The 17,764-nt window shown below is 36.0% G+C and overlaps 1 protein-coding gene across 1 annotated transcript in view; it reads left to right on the top strand.

The window, feature by feature from the left end:
* The window catches only part of ZFYVE9 (zinc finger FYVE-type containing 9), a 150,159-nt gene that overhangs the window by 55,706 nt on the left and 76,689 nt on the right, over positions 1–17,764 (top strand). The window contains exons 3-4 of the mRNA XM_012776239.2: positions 1,799–1,904; positions 6,095–8,199. Coding sequence (XP_012631693.2) covers positions 1,835–1,904; positions 6,095–8,199 — 2,175 coding nt within the window. The 5' untranslated portion in view covers positions 1,799–1,834. The remainder of the gene's footprint in view (positions 1–1,798; positions 1,905–6,094; positions 8,200–17,764) is intronic.

Consider the following 17,764-nt stretch of genomic DNA (forward strand, 5'->3'; position numbering starts at 1 on the left):
GGGGTGAGGGAATTAGTTCCAAATGCTAATGATGACCCTAATCTGGTTATTTTTAAACCTCTTCTTTTAAATACCATTCCCAAACTTTCCTTAGTGTTAATCCATCCAAAAGCATCCTATGGGAGTCTATACTAGGTGTGTCAGCTACTTAACAGAATGCCAAGAGTGCACAGTAGGTGTTAAATAAACGTTAGCTATTATCCTATTTTTTTCATCCATTATCACATCTCCATGCTTACCTATTTCAAAAGAAAAATTTTAAAAATTTTCTTTCCAAACTGAAAGAAAATTCTGCTTGGCTTTGTATTGGTATATATGAGAAGGAAGGTCAGATTATAATTTTCCCATAAAGGCTGAGTACGAAAACGTGAAAAAGGGGGAAAATCAGAAATGTAATATTCTACCATTACAAACTTTAAGTCAAATATAAAATTTTCTTTGACTTATAAATACAGTGTTTCTTCTTTCCTTTTTTTTAAAGTATCCTTTTATCTGTCTTTTACAATCTAGAAAAATTTGTGTGCTTAGAAATGTGGTATTTCAGCCCTTTCACTTTATGTATCAATACTTTTTATAATATAATATGCATTCTATAAAAGCAAAGATAAACAGGAAATTAGCCTTGGCTGTTTTATGCCCAATTCCACAAGATGATTTTACTAAACATAATTATGTAGTTGAAAAACAGGCCAGAGTTTGTCCTTAGTGGAATTTTTTTTTTTTTTTTTTTGAGACAGAGTCTCACTTTGTTGCCCAGACTACAGTGAATGCCATGGCGTCAACCTCGTTCAGAGCAACCTCAAACTCCTGGGCTCAAGCAATCCTCCTGCCTCAGCCTCCTGAGTAGCTGGGACTACAGGCACACGCCACCATGCCCGGCTAATTTTTTCTATATATATTAGTTGGCCAATTAATTTCTTTCTATTTATAGTAGAGACGGGGTCTCGCTCTTGCTCAGGCTGGTTTCGAACTCCTGACCTCGAGCAATCCGCCCGCCTCGGCCTCCCAGAGAGCTAGGATTACAGGCGTGAGCCACCGCACCCGGCCTGTTCTTTTCTGAGGTATATAAAAGTGTCATATTATTTCTCTCATTTTACAAATAAGAAAACAAGCTCAGGGAATTTAACTGACTTATTCAAGTATTTCTCCAGAATTATTAATTTAGTCAATTTTTATTTATCAATTGGCTACTGTTAGGTATTTAAGTTTAGGTAGACAAATAGGCTATGTAATGTATGAATAGTTTTTGTTGTTTTTTGGTTTTTTTTGTTTTGTTTTATGTTTTGGAGTAGCACAGTCATGATCATAGCTCACTGTAACAAACTCCTGGGCTCAAGGGATCCTCCTGGCTCATCCAGGTAGCAAGGACTACAGGTGTGCTCCACCACCCCTGGTTAATTTTTAAATTTTTTTTGTAGAGACAGGGTACAGGGTCTCGGTTTGTTGCCCAGCTGGTCTCAAACTCCTGGCCTCAAGCAGTCCTCCTGCCTCAGCCTCCTAAAGTGTTGGGATTATAGGTGTAAGCCACTGTGCTTCACCTGAAATTTGTCTTTTGAAGTATGTCCTATTGAAATGATCACCAAGTCTGCCTTTTATGTTTAGTTATATTTTGATGCTTGTCAGCTTATAGATTTATAGACTTTCTTAGCTTGAAGATCTTGTATCCAGTGGGATGAAAGGTTTTATAGTTAACCATTGTCTGAATAGATTTAGAAGAGATTTTTATCCTTGTGTAGTTAATATTTATGAATTTCATTTTAATAATTCAAAGTGTAATAGAATTTGATCTACATTTTAGATTTAAACAAGTCTCTTAAGTGGTGTTTCCTCACCGATGGAGAATTACTTCCAAGCAGAAGCTTACAACCTGGACAAAGTGTTAGATGAATTTGAACAAAATGAAGGTGAGAATTTACATTGGTGAATCTATTTGGATTTATGATATAGAGAATGTGGGGACATAAGGGAGTACACTACCTTAAAAACAATAAAACCAAATACGATGATTTAATGATAATAATATTCAATAATTTCCATAGAAATAACATTTTTTCCGCACTATGTGCCAGATACTTATATGGATTATATTATTTAATCTTTAAAACAATCTCATGAATGTAGACCTTCTTATCACCATTTTACAAATAAGAATAGAGGCACAGAGAGGTTAAGCAACATCCCCAAGGCTACCATGCGAACAAGTGGCAGGGTTAGCATCCAGGCAGTGTGACACTAGAGCCTGAGCTTTATCTACCTTGTACAATCAATTTATGGTCAAGATAAGCTTTAGAATGTGTGCTTGCATTTCCTTAACTAAGAAAATAGCTTGTTCCATATTGATTGCCCAATAAAGATACATTTTAAACCTAATTTTAAATGATTTACATTTTTGTGTAACTACCAAAATAGTTAATTAAATTATATATTCTCAAGCATCAGTAGAAATGTCTGCTTAAGATTCACTTCATTTAGGGAAGCCTTTTTCCTAAATTCCCCTCTCTGTTGGACTTGAATAGATAAGCCATAAGTAAATCTCTTCCACCTCAGCCTACTTCCCCTGCGTTTTGTATTTCTAATAGGAAACGGCATGTAACAAGTTTATAAAATGATGTTTCCATATAAAGTTTATGATGTTAGTAATGGTTTCTAAACCTTCACTATATCCAGTGATTCTGGCTATTCTTTGGTAGCAGTTGAGAAGGGAAATTAGTTTTTTTTTTTTTTTTTTTTGAGACAGAGTCTCGCTTGTTGCCCAGGCTAGAGTGAGTGCCATGGCGTCAGCCTAGCTCACAGCAACCTCAAACTCCTGGCTCAAGCAATCCTGCTGCCTCAGCCTCCCAAGTAGCTGGGACTACAGGCATGTGCCACCATGCCCGGCTAATTTTATATATATATTAGTTGGCCAATTAATTTCTTTCTATTTATAGTAGAGACGGGGTCTCGCTCTTGCTCAGGCTGGTTTCGAACTCCTGACCTCGAGCAATCCGCCCGCCTCAGCCTCCCAGAGTGCTAGGATTACAGGCGTGAGCCACCGCGCCCGGCTTGGGAAATTAGTTTTGATTTTGTTACTTTGGGTCTTAAAAGAGCAAACCTTAAATAGAACATGGGATCATGGGAATGAAGAGGGAAAAGGAAGAGATAGAGCAGTTGAAATGGCCTGTTTTTCTCACGTTTAACCATTTATGACCTAATGCAAACCCATATTCCCAGGCTTATTCCTGATTCATATAATTATGAAAGTTAATCATTTGGAATTTTATTGGATCCAGGTGGGCTTTATACATACCAAGCTGGAAAATATATTATTTTCTAAGTTTCAACCAATTATACAAATATTTTCTTAACCCTTTCTTTGGTTTTGCCCTCTATGTATCAGTTACTTTAGTCATGAGATAGCTAGACAAGTGTTACACCAAATCATGTGAATACTATGCTTCTAGAATACCATTGACTCTAATAAAACTATTAGTTTATTTCATTAGTCTCTTTGTGACTTGTATAGATTCTGGTAGTGTACTTTGTGTATAGTTGTTTTTCAGTACATTTTTGTTGAACCAGTAAAAGTATTTTAGTTAGAAAATGTAGCATCTTTCTACTTGACCTATTAGAAAAAAAAAAAAAAAAAAAAAAGAAAATGTAGCATCTGCTACAAAAAACCCTAGAAAGAAAAGGATTTTTGAAACCAGCTTCTTCATTGTAACTACATGGTTCGTTTGAACTATTTTTTGAATCTCAGTACCAGTTATATTAAAAGCTACCACCTCATTACCTGCTCATGACATACTGTAAAAGAAAAAAAAAAAAAAGCTACCACCTCTAGCCTTGTACCTTAGAAAATATACTTTAAATAAAGTGATTTTTCATTTTGTGCTACTTTATTTCCTTTTTTTAAATGAAAAATATACCACAGACTGTGATGATACTAGGTAATTAACATTATACTCAGATCCTAGGTGGTTGAATAATGAAAATGTTAATACTTACTCATTCATGTTTGAATATTACTAAATAGTCTTTTAAGAAGCTGTGTCTTGTTTTTATTTCCAGGAACCAGTTTGGAAATATAATTTCTTTTTTTTTTTTTTTTAAGGAAGCCTATGTAACTAAATCTCAAATCTCTGCTAGTCCAAATTTTATAAACTCAGGATTTAACACTCAGAGGATACTAAGCCCATTCTTCACATAATCTGATGTGTTTTAGCCTTTACTCTTTACCCTTTCTAGTTTCTTTTCACTACTTCCTTACAGTAATTCTTTTCTCAACCCCAACTAATTCACTTATTGCTCTCTTAAATTCTTATGTTTGCAACTATGCTTTTCCTTGTTCCTCTACTTAATAATGCCTTTTTTTGCCTAAACTTACACAAATCTGTCTTTGAAGCGTAGCTCAGTTCCTCCTGTCTTTATGAACTCAAGCTTGCTTGCCCAATCTTGGAAAATACCTTTCTCCTCTGAGTTTATTTTCTACTCCTACATAATAGTTTTCAAATGCAGTGAGTCCTCACTTAATGTTGTCAGTAGGTTCTTGGAAACTGTGACTTCACACAAAACTATGTACTGTATACCATAGGAATTTAACTCTTGTTTATATCACTTAGCCTATGGTGAAATTGGTTTCATTATACAGTGTGTTATTTCGCTTAAAGTCGCAGTTGCCGAGAACCTATTGAGCATGTTAAGTGACAACTTATTGCACTGTACTTAATGCTTCCCTGTACTGCTAATTAGATATTTGTGTGTATTCTGTCTATCGCTCATTCTCCCAACTAGATTATATACTTTTTGGAGGCAAAAGCTATCATTTAATCTTCATGTTCCTCAAACCCGATGCTTTTACTCTGGTAGATACTCACTTACCATACCATATATTTATTGTATACCTACCAAATATCAGGCACTGTATGAAGTAAGGACTTACATTTATGGAAATAAATGGTTTCTGCCTTGAGAAATCATTCAGTGGATGAAAGAGACAGATTGCATTACAGTGTAGTAAATGCCTTAATAGAGATATGAGCAAGGTGCTATGGGTGCATTAAAGATTAATGTTACAGCTGAGGATTAATATTACAAATATAGCTGCATAATTTCAGGACCATGATTCCCAAAGATACTGGAGGAAGCAAGCAGCAAAGGCACTAAGTGCATTATTTCTTATTTCTCTAATTTACTTAGGTATAAATAATAGCAGTAGAACTTGGGATAATAACTTAGCCATCATAGTTATGATCTGTTAAAAAGTAAACAGAAACATTATATGAAATTATACTTATTGATAGATAAGTAGGTTGATAGATACTTTTTCCCAAATATCTTCAGATGATATAAATATGAACCTGATTAATAATGTGTTGCAATATGGTTGCAAGCAGAATTTCACATACTGTAGCAAACTTATAAAAAACTTGTTATAGGCAAATTTAAGATATATATAAATTAAAGAAATGGTAAACTCCAGTATACTCATCATCCAACTTCAACAGTGATTGACATGCTGCCATTTTTATTACATTTATACTTTTATCCTCTCCTTACTCTGTTTCATTGTTATTTTTTTTACAGTTTTTTAAAGGTAAACTTTATATACATTAGAATGCATAGATCTTAAGTGTCCAGTTTTGCCAAATGGATATATTAATCTAACTTACATCCTAATCATGATATAGATTATAGCATTTAATCCCCCCAGTCAATTTCTTCGTTTTCCTTCCCTCTCAATTTACTAGATCTTAACCACTGTTCTAATTTTTCCACCTTAAATTAGTTCCTGTCCTGCCTGCCTTGTGCTCAGACAATCCAAGGATGCTTTTTCCTCTCTTGGGTCCCATTACCACCTATGGGTCAATTTAATTATGTTACTAGATTGAGGTAGAATTCTTTTGTTGTTTGGAATGTTCTGAGATATTATTATTTGATGACATATAATTGCAGGGAACTGTCTTAAATATATTCCTTATTCCCAGCCCCAAATTAGAAACCTTCATATTCTAGGAATATTTTGTTTTCGGAGTATAGTTGGAAATGTTCGTTAACTTAGTCCTAGTAGCTTTTTTAGTGTTACCAGCAAACTTACTGTAATTACTTATTTTTTCAGATGAAACAGTTTCTCCTACTTTATTGGATACAAAGTGGAATAAGATTCTAGATCCCCCTTCTCACCGACTACCATTTAACTCTGCACTGGCCAGTGTGAATGAACCTGCAGTTTCTAATGAGTCACAGCCACAGCTGAAAGTCTTCTCCCTAGCTCATTCAGCTCCCCCGACCACAGAAGGAGAGGATCATTGTGCTAATGGACAGGACTGTAATCTAAATCCAGAGATTGCCACAATGTGGATTGATGAAAATGCTGTTGCAGAAGATCAGTTAATTAAGAGAAGCTATAATCAGGATGATCAATGTAGTGCCGTTGAAGTGGAAGAGAAGAAATGTGGAAACCTGGCTTGTCTGCCAGATGAGAAGAATGTTCTTGTTGTAGCTGTCATGCATAATTGTGATAAAAGGACATTACAAAGCGATTTGCAGGATTGTAATAATTATAATAGTCAATCCCTTATGGATGCTTTTAGTTGTTCACTGGATAATGAAAACAGACAAACTGATCAATTTAGTTTTAGTATAAGTGGGTCCACTGAAAAAGATATGAACTCAGAGAAACAAATGGATCCATTGAATAGACCAAAAACAGAGGGGGATTCTGTTAACCATCTATGTACTACTTCATCTGATAGTCTAACCAATGTCTGTTCCCCCTCACAATTAAAGGGTGATGAAAATATAAGTAGAGACCCCTCCATATCTGCAACTACAGGTTTTACAGTTGATTCAGTAATCTCATCCCAGGGAACAGATGGAGGTCCTGCTATTAAAAAGCAAGAGAACTATATACCAGATGAGGACCTCACTGGCAAAAACAGTCTTTCTAGGACCGATCTAGGGAGTCCAAACACCTCTTCCCACTTGAATGAGGGGATCTTGACAAAAAAAGAGTTAGCAGAGGAGAGAACAACTGAAGAATCCCTCCGGTCTGGTTTACCTTTGCCTCACAAACCAGATATGTCTAATGGGTCTGAAAGGGATAGTAACTGTGAACAGTTTTCAGATTGCCTTGTGTCTAGTGACGTTAGGTCTGATGACAATGAAGGTTATGAACATGAACTTGTTGGCACTACAGAATTTCTTAATATGACAGAGCATTTCTCTGAATCTCAGGAGATGACTAATTGGAAATTAACTAAATTAAATGAGATGAATGATAGGCAAGTAAATGAAGAAAAGGAAAAGCTTCTACAGATTAGTCAGCCTGAGGACACTTACGGTGATGGTGGAGGAGAGAGTGTTGGAGTGGCAGACGCAGGTCTAGATTTAAAAGGACCTTGCATGAATGAAAGTGAAGAATGTGATTTCTCCACTGTTGTAGATACACCAGAAGCAAATTCTCTATCTAATGGTTGTGATTCCTATGGAATGCAGAGCCCAGTTGTTTCTATTGTTCCAAAGACTTTACCCTCTAAAGAAGATTCAGTAACAGAAGAGAAAGAAATAGAGGAGAGCAAGTCAGAATGCTACTCAAATATTTATGAACAGAGAGGAAATGAGGCCACAGAAGGGAGTGGACTACTTTTAAACAGCACTGGTGACCTAATGAAGAAAAATTATTTACATAATTTCTGTAGTCAAGTTCCATCAGTGCGTGGGCAATCTTCCCCCAAGGTAGTAGCAAACCTGCAGTCTATCAGTGTTCCTTTTGGTGGTGCAAGACCCAAGCAACCTTCTAATCTTAAACTTCAAATTCCAAAGCCATTATCAGACCATTTACAAAATGACGTTCCTGCGAACAGTGGAAATAATATTAAAAACAAAAATGATACTCTTGGGAAAGCAAAATTAGGGGAAAACTCAGCAACTAACGTATGCAATGCATCTTTAGGAAACATCTCTGTTGCTGATACAAATGGAGAACATTTGGAAAGTTATGAAGCTGAAATCTCCAGTAGATCGTGCCTTGCATTAGCTCCAGATAGCCCAGATAATGATCTCAGAGCTGGCCAGTTTGGAATTTCTGCCAGAAAGCCATTTACCACTCTTGGTGAGGTGGCTCCAGTTTGGGTACCGGATTCTCAGGCTCCAAATTGCATGAAATGTGAAGCCAGGTTTACATTCACCAAAAGGAGGCATCATTGCAGAGCATGTGGGAAGGTAAGTTGCATGTACAAGCTCAGAAATCTGGCATGCCCATTTTGTAATGCTCAATTAGAAATTAATAAAGACAATATAAGGTGAACATACTTGAGATGACAATATAAATAGCTTTTGAAAACGCAATTCTAATAAATTTCTATATAAAAAATGGCCTTGCTGATTTTTAGATGGCATATATAATTTTTTTTCTTGCCTAGATTTACAATGAATCAGTTTTCATGAAGAGATGAGAATTGAGGAAGTGTTAACTTTGTGGTTTCTATATTGATAGCTACTTGGTTAATGTAATAGTTTGAAATAAGGAAGTTATTCTTTTAGTTTAAGAAATATTTGTCATTGACTTTCTACTTTTTCTTGAGAAATTGAATATTACACGTAAAGAATCCATCCCACTCTTTTCTGTAGTACTGTTCCCATTGTGCTAGATATTCTGGAACTTTTTATACACGTACACACATTTTTGTCTTCATCCCACATAACTTTCATACAAAACAGAGTTGAAGGCTATAGATCTTTATTACAAAGTTGTTAGAATAATTGATATTTCTTAGCTCTCCTCAAATTCTGTTAGCTGAGAACATAACTTAAAAGTCATTTTTTAAACAAATGTCATAAATAAGGAGAAAAGGAGATTTTATGCTTTTCAAAAGAATGTGAGTTTATTGTCAGGTCTGGATTCAAATTTCAGCTTTGTTATTAACTGTGTAACTTTACTAAGCATTAGTTTTCTAATCTGTAACAAAAAAAAAGGTCAATAATTTTTATCCGGCTGTTAGGAAGATTAAATGAGATTATGGAAGATATAAGTGCCCAATAATTAATCTCTACCTCTGTTCTCACCTGATTTATTGGTCTGTCTGTATTAATTATGCTTTCAACTTCAAGGAACAGAGTATCTGACCCTCAGTGACTTAAAAATATTAATAATATTTATTTCACATAACAAGGAGCTATGAGACTTGGTAATTGATGTTTGGGTGCAGAGACGGGATCACAGATGTTCTCTTGGTCATCCCCTCATACTCTTAAGATAGTAGCTCAACTCTAGTAGGTCCAATCTGACAACTTCCTAAACACAAAGAAACTGGCTGGGGTGCAAAAGAGCCTACTCCTCTTACCACCCTTTTGTCAGGGTGGAAATGATCCCCGGCAACTTCCTTCAACTTATTGGCCAGTTCTTGATCAAGACCAATTACGGGCAAAGGGAGTAAGATTGCCAGGATTCATGGATCAATCATGTTTATCTCCTGTGCTGATTTATCTCAGCATGATGTTGCCTGAACAAAAGTAGGATTCTGTTAAAAAAGGAGAGGGGAAAATAGCAGATATGTAGAATGAACAAGTCTAGAGATATAATGTACAACATGAGGACTATAGGTAATAAAATTATATTTTATAATAATGTATTTGGGGTTCATGCTGAGTAGATTTTAGCTGCTCTTGCCACAAAAACAGAAATGGGTAATTGTGTCATATAGATATGTTAATTTGAAGTTAATTTGCTTCACTATAGTAACCGTTTTACTATCTATATGTATCTCATAACATCATATTGTATACCTTGAATATACACAATAAAATTTATTTTTAGAAAAAAAGAAGAGGGGGAGAATAATTCCTGGGTGGGCAATCAGCAAAGTTTACTAGAGAGTCCTAGCACAAGGAAACAAAATGATGGGAAGCAGAAAGAAGTTAAAGCTGAAACTGGGGGGCTTATAGGTCTCTGATTATTATTAATGTTTGAAGAAAATAATGTGTCCAATCCTAAATATTTTGCAGTCTTATTTTTGTTAGCTGAAGTACTATTAGACAATTAGGTTTGTCATTTTTGTGGTGTTCTATGATTTGCTTACTGTATATAACACCTTCTGAAATTTTTGCTTTCTTAAGCAAATAATAAAAACATTTTCAGTACAGGTCAGCATATCCAGATGTAATGGGTAAATAGGTACCTTAGGTGGATTCAGAGAGAAAATGATGACAAATGCACATAAACTGAAACAGATGGAATTTTTCCTGAGAATTTTTAGAATTTATGAATTTATGGATTCATAATTCCATCTTTTTTCCAATCTCTGTTTACCTCAGAGATGTTATAAAGATTGGTGAGACAATGTCTATAAAAATCCTTGAGCTTCTCAGAAGAAAAGGGCTGGTAAACATAAGTATATGTGAACTTTTTCTAGGTATTAATTAGATTATAGTGGGAATATGGTTAGAAAAATAGCCCAAGCAATGTGATTTAAATAATGTTACATATTAGCATATCTAGTAATTACTTAGAATCTACAGCTAAATTCCTTTTACTACAATAAGCATATATTAAGTATCTAATATATAAAAGGTCCTAGACTTGGTATTAGGGCTTCCGAGGTGTATAAAGGGACATTTATGATGTTATGTAGTTTATAATCAAGGACACTGATTTCAGTGAATGAAGGGCGTAGTATCTGGATTTCTTGGAGTTTTTAAAATATCCAAAAAATAAATTCTGAACCGCTGATTTAGTAGACAGACCATTCCATCCTATAGCAAATTATAATACAGCGTATTGAGAGTACGAGTCATGTGTACTTTACTTTATATTAATTCCCATTTAGTCCTCATCAAAGTCTTGTAGAATGGATGTTAATTTTTCCTATTTAACAGAATAAAAATCTGAAGCTCAGAGAGGTCAAGGAATATGCTCAAGGTCACAGAGCTTATAAATGCCAGATCTGACTTCAAAGCTATTACTCTTTTCCTTTGTCTTACTGCTGCTCCCAGCATACTTCCTCATTCATACTAGTAATATGAACAAAATACTTTGGGAACACTGAGGAAGAAGAGGTTAATTCTTACAAGAATAGTAGAGGGGCCGGGTGCAGTGGCTCATGCCTGTAATCTTAGCACTCTGGGAATCCGAGGCAGGAGGATTGCTTGAGCTCAGGAGTTTGAGACCAGCCTGAGCAAGAGTGAGACCCCGTTTCTACTAAAAATAGAAAGAAATTAATTGGCCACCTAAAAATATATAGAAAAAATTAGCTGGACATGGTGGCGCATGCCTGTAGTCCCAGCTACTTGGGAGGCTGAGGCAGAAGGATTGCTTGAGCCCAGGAGTTTGAGCTTGCTGTGAGCGAGGCTGACGCTGTTGCACTCTTGCCCAGGCAACAGAGTGAGACTGTGTCTCAAAAAAAAAAGAAAGAAAAAAGAAAAAAGAATAGTAGAGGGAGTCAGGAAAGCCATTACACAAAAATGGACTACTTGGAGAGAGAGATATAAAAAAGTAGATATAGAAGACTTTTATGTGAACGAAGCTCACACAGACTTTGGAACAAAGTTTTATGGAACAGAGTTCCAAAGTATGTGAGAAAAATGGGATCATATCAGAGCATAGCTAGAGAATTAGCAGTAGGAAAAGAGAAATCATCTTATAGAAGAATGGGTCAAGATAAAAATATGCCTGAATTATAGAAGGAGTTAATAGAAAATTGTGAGAAATTATTTAGCACAATATAGGGCTTATATTCATCTCTTGTTAAGTAGTAGATATTATAAATATTGTAATATTTATCTTGGTACAATGTAAGTAGAATACAAAATAAGTATATTAGAAATTATGAAATGTTAACATATTATAATTTATTTCTATATTGCTACAGTGGGGGGATCAAGACATATGGGTTCCATTCATACCTTCATTGTTAATTGGAAAAGCAAGTCACACACTCTAAAATGATCAACAAATGTGTTTTAGCTTATATTTTATACATTATTAATTTAGATAATCACTCCATATAGCAGCATGATCCCTGCCTCTCCTGTATGATAGACAATAAACTACAGAACAAAGAGTATAGAGAACTCCTTCCTCAAAAGGTGCCCTGTAAGTTCAGATCATCGTCATTTTTATACATCTCTATTAATTCCCTTTAGAAATTACCCATTCCAGCAGATCATGGTATTATTCTTTATCATTTGCCTTTAATATTCTGACCATTTTTATTTGATCATTTGACTTCAAAAGCCTAGGAAAGCCATTGAATTTAAGAGTAAAGGAAAGAGTAGTTTTTTGAAAGCAGAAAAAAATTTCTAAAAGAAAGAAAAATTATTTTAGAAAGTTTTCTATTTGGTTATTTGCAAGGCTTTGTCATACTTTATTCATTACTGTCACTGATGTGACTGTTACGATATATAAAGTGCCAGTTGATAAATGGCTCTGTTGTATCTACTGTTTGGTAGTAGTGGTACATATAGAAATATCCTTTAAAAATAAGACTTCTTGAACTGATAATTATATATGTTGACTTAGATATATTATATTTGGGTTGGTGTTACAGCTGAGAATAACATTTTTTGAACACTGCCCCTTTATGCTAGGCTTGTCTAACATCCCAATTCTCTGAGATACAGTTACAAGCGAGAAAAATATGCTTCGGAAAGATTAAGTAATTGGCCCCAAATCTGAGAGTTTGTAAATGGGAATGTGTGGATTTTACCACAAATCTGTCCAATTCTAAAAGCCTCATGTTCTTTTTACTATACTGTACACAACATATTTATCTGTACTTGAATTGCTTACTAGAAATATAATCATTGTCTTTGGATGAACATTAAATTTGTGCAGTGGTAAAGGATTGGGAATTTGAGTCTTTGGGTTTTGTTGTTGTTGTTTGTTTTTTAAGTAAAGACAGGGTCTCACTCTTGCTCAGGATGGTCTCAAACTCCTGAGCTCAAGTGATCCTCCTGCCTCAGCCTCCCAGGGTGCTAGGGTTACATGCGAGAGCCATTGCACCCGGCCAGTCTTTGATTTTTAAAGAAGACAAAAAATGATTGGTGCTATCAGGTGATGGGGGAGCATAGCAAAATTAGCAGGATATTAGGTTTTACTTCATTTGTCAGGTCTGGAACTATAAAGTAGAACATTATGGATACCAAGTCACTGAAAGAAGAGAGATTTAGTGACAGTAATATATGCCACTTCAATTTACCCAAAGCTCTCGGCCTCTGTTTCCACTTCTGTGAAAGGAAGGATTGCATAGACTTTCTCTCTTTTTCTGTATAGCCCTGAAGGAGCTTATGTGTGCCTCTGTGTTTAAAAAAAAGAAAGAAAGATGAAAAGGAAACTGAAAGATTTATGCGGGCATTGATTTATCTCTGTAAAATTATTACTGAACTTACTGATGAACTGAGGTTACTTTGTGGGAAGAGTATGCTATTAAACATTTTGAAATGTGCTGGGCTGAAAGTGTGTTTTCTGGAAGTCATCCCAGTTACACAGGAGTGCTATTTCTCAACGTGTCAGTTAAGTGGGCTATACTTAGTATTTTGGTTTGTAATTACTGTTTCCATTTTTTATCATTAATTTCTCACACTAGTTTCTTCAAGGTCCCTTTAGACACAAATGATCTTCATCACTTACAGCAAAATAGCTTGAGGACATATATAATATCAAATTGGCTTTTTAAAACATGATCTAGGGCCAGGCATGGTGGCTCACTCCTATAAATCACAGCACTTTGGGAGGCTGAGGCAGGAGGATTGCTTGAGGCCAAGACTTTGAGATTAGCCTGGGGAACATAGCAAGACCTCATCTCTACAAAAAAAAAAAAAAAAAGGAAATTAGCTGGGTGTGGTTGCTCATGCCTGTAATCCTACCTAGCATTTTGGGAGGCCAAGATGGGAGGATCACTTGAGGCTAGGAGTTAAAGACCAGCTTGAGAAATAACAAGACTTTGTCTCTACAAACAATAAAAAAATTAGCCAGGCATGGTGGTACACACTTGTAATCCCAGCACTCTGAGAGGTTGGGGCAGGAGAGTCCTTAAGCCCTGGAGTTTGAGGTTATAGTGATCTGTGACCATGCCATTGCACTCCAGCCTGGATGACAGAGCAAGACCTTATCTTTTTTTTTTTTTTTTTTTTTTTTTGAGACAGAGTCTCGCTTGTTGCCCAGGCTAGAGTGAGTGCCGTGGCGTCAGCCTAGCTCACAGCAACCTCAAACTCCTGGCTCAAGCAATCCTCCTGCCTCAGCCTCCCGAGTAGCTGGGACTACAGGCATGCACCACCATGCCCGGCTAATTTTATATATATATTAGTTGGGCAATTAATTTCTTTCTATTTATAGTAGAGACGGGGTCTTGCTCTTGCTCAGGCTGGTCTCGAACTCCTGACCTCGAGCAATCCGCCCGCCTCAGCCTCCCAGAGTGCTAGGATTACAGGCGTGAGCCACCGCGCCTGGCTAAGACCTTATCTTTTAAAAAAGAAGAAAAGACCTGGCGTGGTGGCTCACGCCTATAATCTTAGCACTCTGGGAGGCCAAGGCAGGAGGATTGCTTGAGCTCAGGAGTTTGAGACCAGCCTGAGCAAGAGCGAGACCCCATCTCTACTATAAATAGAAAGGAATTAGCCAAACAACTAAAAATAGAAAAAAATTAGCTAGGCATGGTGACACATGCCTGTAGTCCCAGCTACTTGGGAAGCTGAGGCAGGAGGAAGATGGCTTGAGCCCAGGAGTTTGAGGTTGCTGTGAGCTAGGCTGATGCCACGGCGGCACTCTAGCCTGGGCAACACAGTGAGACTCTGTCTCAAAAAAAATAATGATAAAAAAGAAGGCCGGGCGCGGTGGCTCACGCCTGTAATCCTAGCTCTCTGGGAGGCCGAGGCGGGCGGATTGCTCGAGGTCGGGAGTTCGAAACCAGCCTGAGCAAGAGCGAGACCCCGTCTCTACTATAAATAGAAAGAAACTAATTGGCCAACTAATATATATAGAAAAAATTAGCCGGGCATTGTGGCACATGCCTGTAGTCCCAGCTACTTGGGAGGCTGAGACAGAAGGATCACTTGAGCCCAGGAGTTTGAGGTTGCTGTGAGCTAGGCTGACGCCACGGCACTCACTCTAGCCTAGGCAACAAAGCAAGACTCTGTCTCAAAAAAAAAAAAAAAAAAAAGAAGAAGAAGAAAAATAACTGTTCAAATTAAAAATTGAGAGTTAAATACACATTTTGAGATAGGATGAAGAAGCCCAGTACTCTTTTTCAAAACAAAATAATATATAATATATACACCTTGAAAGGTGGCAGCCTCTTGCCCACCTGTTCATGTCCCCAGTCTAGCTCCTAGACATAGCCACTTAAAAAATTAATAGACTTTGTTTCTTAGAGCAGAAAATTGAGCAGAAAGTACAATTCTATATACCACTCCTTCACACAGTTTACCCCACCATCTTGCATTAATGTGGTACATTTGTTAAAATTAACAAACATTTGTTCATCAAATATTGTTATATTGTTATTAATTGAAGTCCTATAAAGAAATCTATAGTTTGCATTAGGGTTCACTCTTTGTGTTGTACAGTTTTGATCAATTCTTGTTATGTATCCTATTACAGTATCATATAGAAGTTATATTGCCCTAAAAATTCCCTGTGTTACCTATCCATCATTCCCTTCTTCTCCCTGAACCCCTGGCAACCACTGATCTTTTTATTGCCTTCATAATTTTGCCTTCTCCAGAATGTCATATGGTTGGAATCATACAGTATGTAGTCTTTTCAGACTGGCTTCTTTTCCTTAACAATATGCTTTAAGTTTCCTCCATGTCTTTTTGTGGCTTGATAGCTTGTTTTTTAAATCGCTGAATAATATTCTATTGTATAGATATACCACAGTTTGTTTATTCATTTACCTATTGAAGGACAATAGGTAAATTGATTGCTTCTGTAATAGTTTTTGGCAATTATAAATAAGGCTCATAAAACATTCATGTGCAGGTTTTTGTAGGGACATAAGTTTTCAACTCAATTTATATAAATACCAAGGGGTATGATTACTGGATTATATGGTAAACCTATGTTTCTCTTTATAAGAAACTGCCAAATTGTCTTCTAAAGTGGCTGAACCATTTTGCATTGCTATTAGCAACAAATGAGAGTTCTTGTTTCTCTACATCCTCACCAGCATTTGGTGTTGTCAGTGTTTTGGATTTTAGCCATTCTAATAAGTGTATAGTAGTCTCTCATTTTTGATTTAATTTGCAGTTCCCTAATGACATATGGTTTTAGACATCTTTTCTTTTCATATTCTTGTTTGCCATCTGTATATCTTTGGTGAGGTGTGTGTTAGGTCTTTGGCTCATTTTTTATTTGGATTGTTTTCTTGTTGAATTTTAAGAGTTCTTTATATATTATAGATATAAATTCTTTATCAGATAGATGTGTTTTGCAAATATTTTCTCCCACTCTGGTCATTTTACTCACTTAAGGCATACCCACTTTTAATTTTTTAGTAAGTGTTTTTAGATATTTACACAATCCTAAATAATATATTTCAATAGAATTACTTAGCTATTTCTTGATCTACTGACTTTCTATTTATGATTCTATTTGTGTCTTTACTTATTATTTGTCTTTCCAATTCACTTCCAAGCTCCATGAGGGTAAGGATCTTTTTTACCTTGATTGCTGCTGTATCTCAGCCCTTCCAATAGTGAATGCTCAGTAGATATTAGTTAGATAAATGAAGAAATAAATGAATACTATCTCTTAATGCAGCAGTGCATTTTTTTAATCTAGTGCCTTGAGTTTTTAGATGATGATATCAAATTCAGATACAATGGATGTAAGAATTTGGAAAATATTTTAAACTAGCTGCAAGTGTTATTCCTACTTAAGGAGAGATTCAAACCAAAACAAGTTTGTTTTCCTAGTTTCCTATTTACTTATGTACTAATGGGAACTAATAGATATGAGAGTAATAAGTGGCTACTTGAGAATATTACATGGTAATTCAGTTTCCCTCCTACTCTGCCTGAAAACCTATCTATATTGCCTTGTAATTGATAATATGATTTGAACTTTCTGGCATGAAAAAATAGGAGCAACATTTAGATTTATCTTGAGTTCTAATGAAGCTGAACCCAGGAAAATAATTTTTATTGTACACTCTCCACAAGGCTGTGGTAGTTAAAAGTGAGCCTCACTTAATGTCATAGCACTTATCATACAATGTTGTCCTTGTCCTTGTCTCCCACTGGTCTGTAAGGATCTTGAGATTGCTTCTGATTTGTCTTTATATTCCCAGCATCCAGTACAATTACTTGGTACCTATGAAGTATTCAGTAAATATTTGTTAATGGATGAATAAATGAGTCCCAGATCACTGATTTATCCAATACACACTGAGTGCCTGTTTTTTGTCTGTCACTGTACTGAATGCTGAGTTTACACTTAGGATATTGTGGTCCCTACCCTAATGGTATGTAAAGATTAGACCAAGTGACCGAAAACAAATAAACACATAATTACAAATTGTGATAAGGACTATGAAAGATATAAACAAGGAGGGGTAATATAAAGATGGGGGTTGGGAGGTATTGGAAGGCCTGTGAGAAGTGACATTTTAGATGGCACATGAAGGTTGAGCATTCAACCATTCAAAGACGCCAGAGAAGAATACTCCAGGAATAGAGAACAGCAAGGACAAAGCTCTGGGAGGCAGGAAATCACTTGTTCAAGGAACTGAAAGGACTTCAGTATGATTAAAGTACAATGAGTGGGGAAAGAGTCATATAAGAAGAGGTTGGA

This window comes from Microcebus murinus, chromosome 2, assembly GCF_040939455.1.
Source record: "Microcebus murinus isolate Inina chromosome 2, M.murinus_Inina_mat1.0, whole genome shotgun sequence".
NCBI classification, from domain to species: domain Eukaryota; kingdom Metazoa; phylum Chordata; class Mammalia; order Primates; family Cheirogaleidae; genus Microcebus; species Microcebus murinus.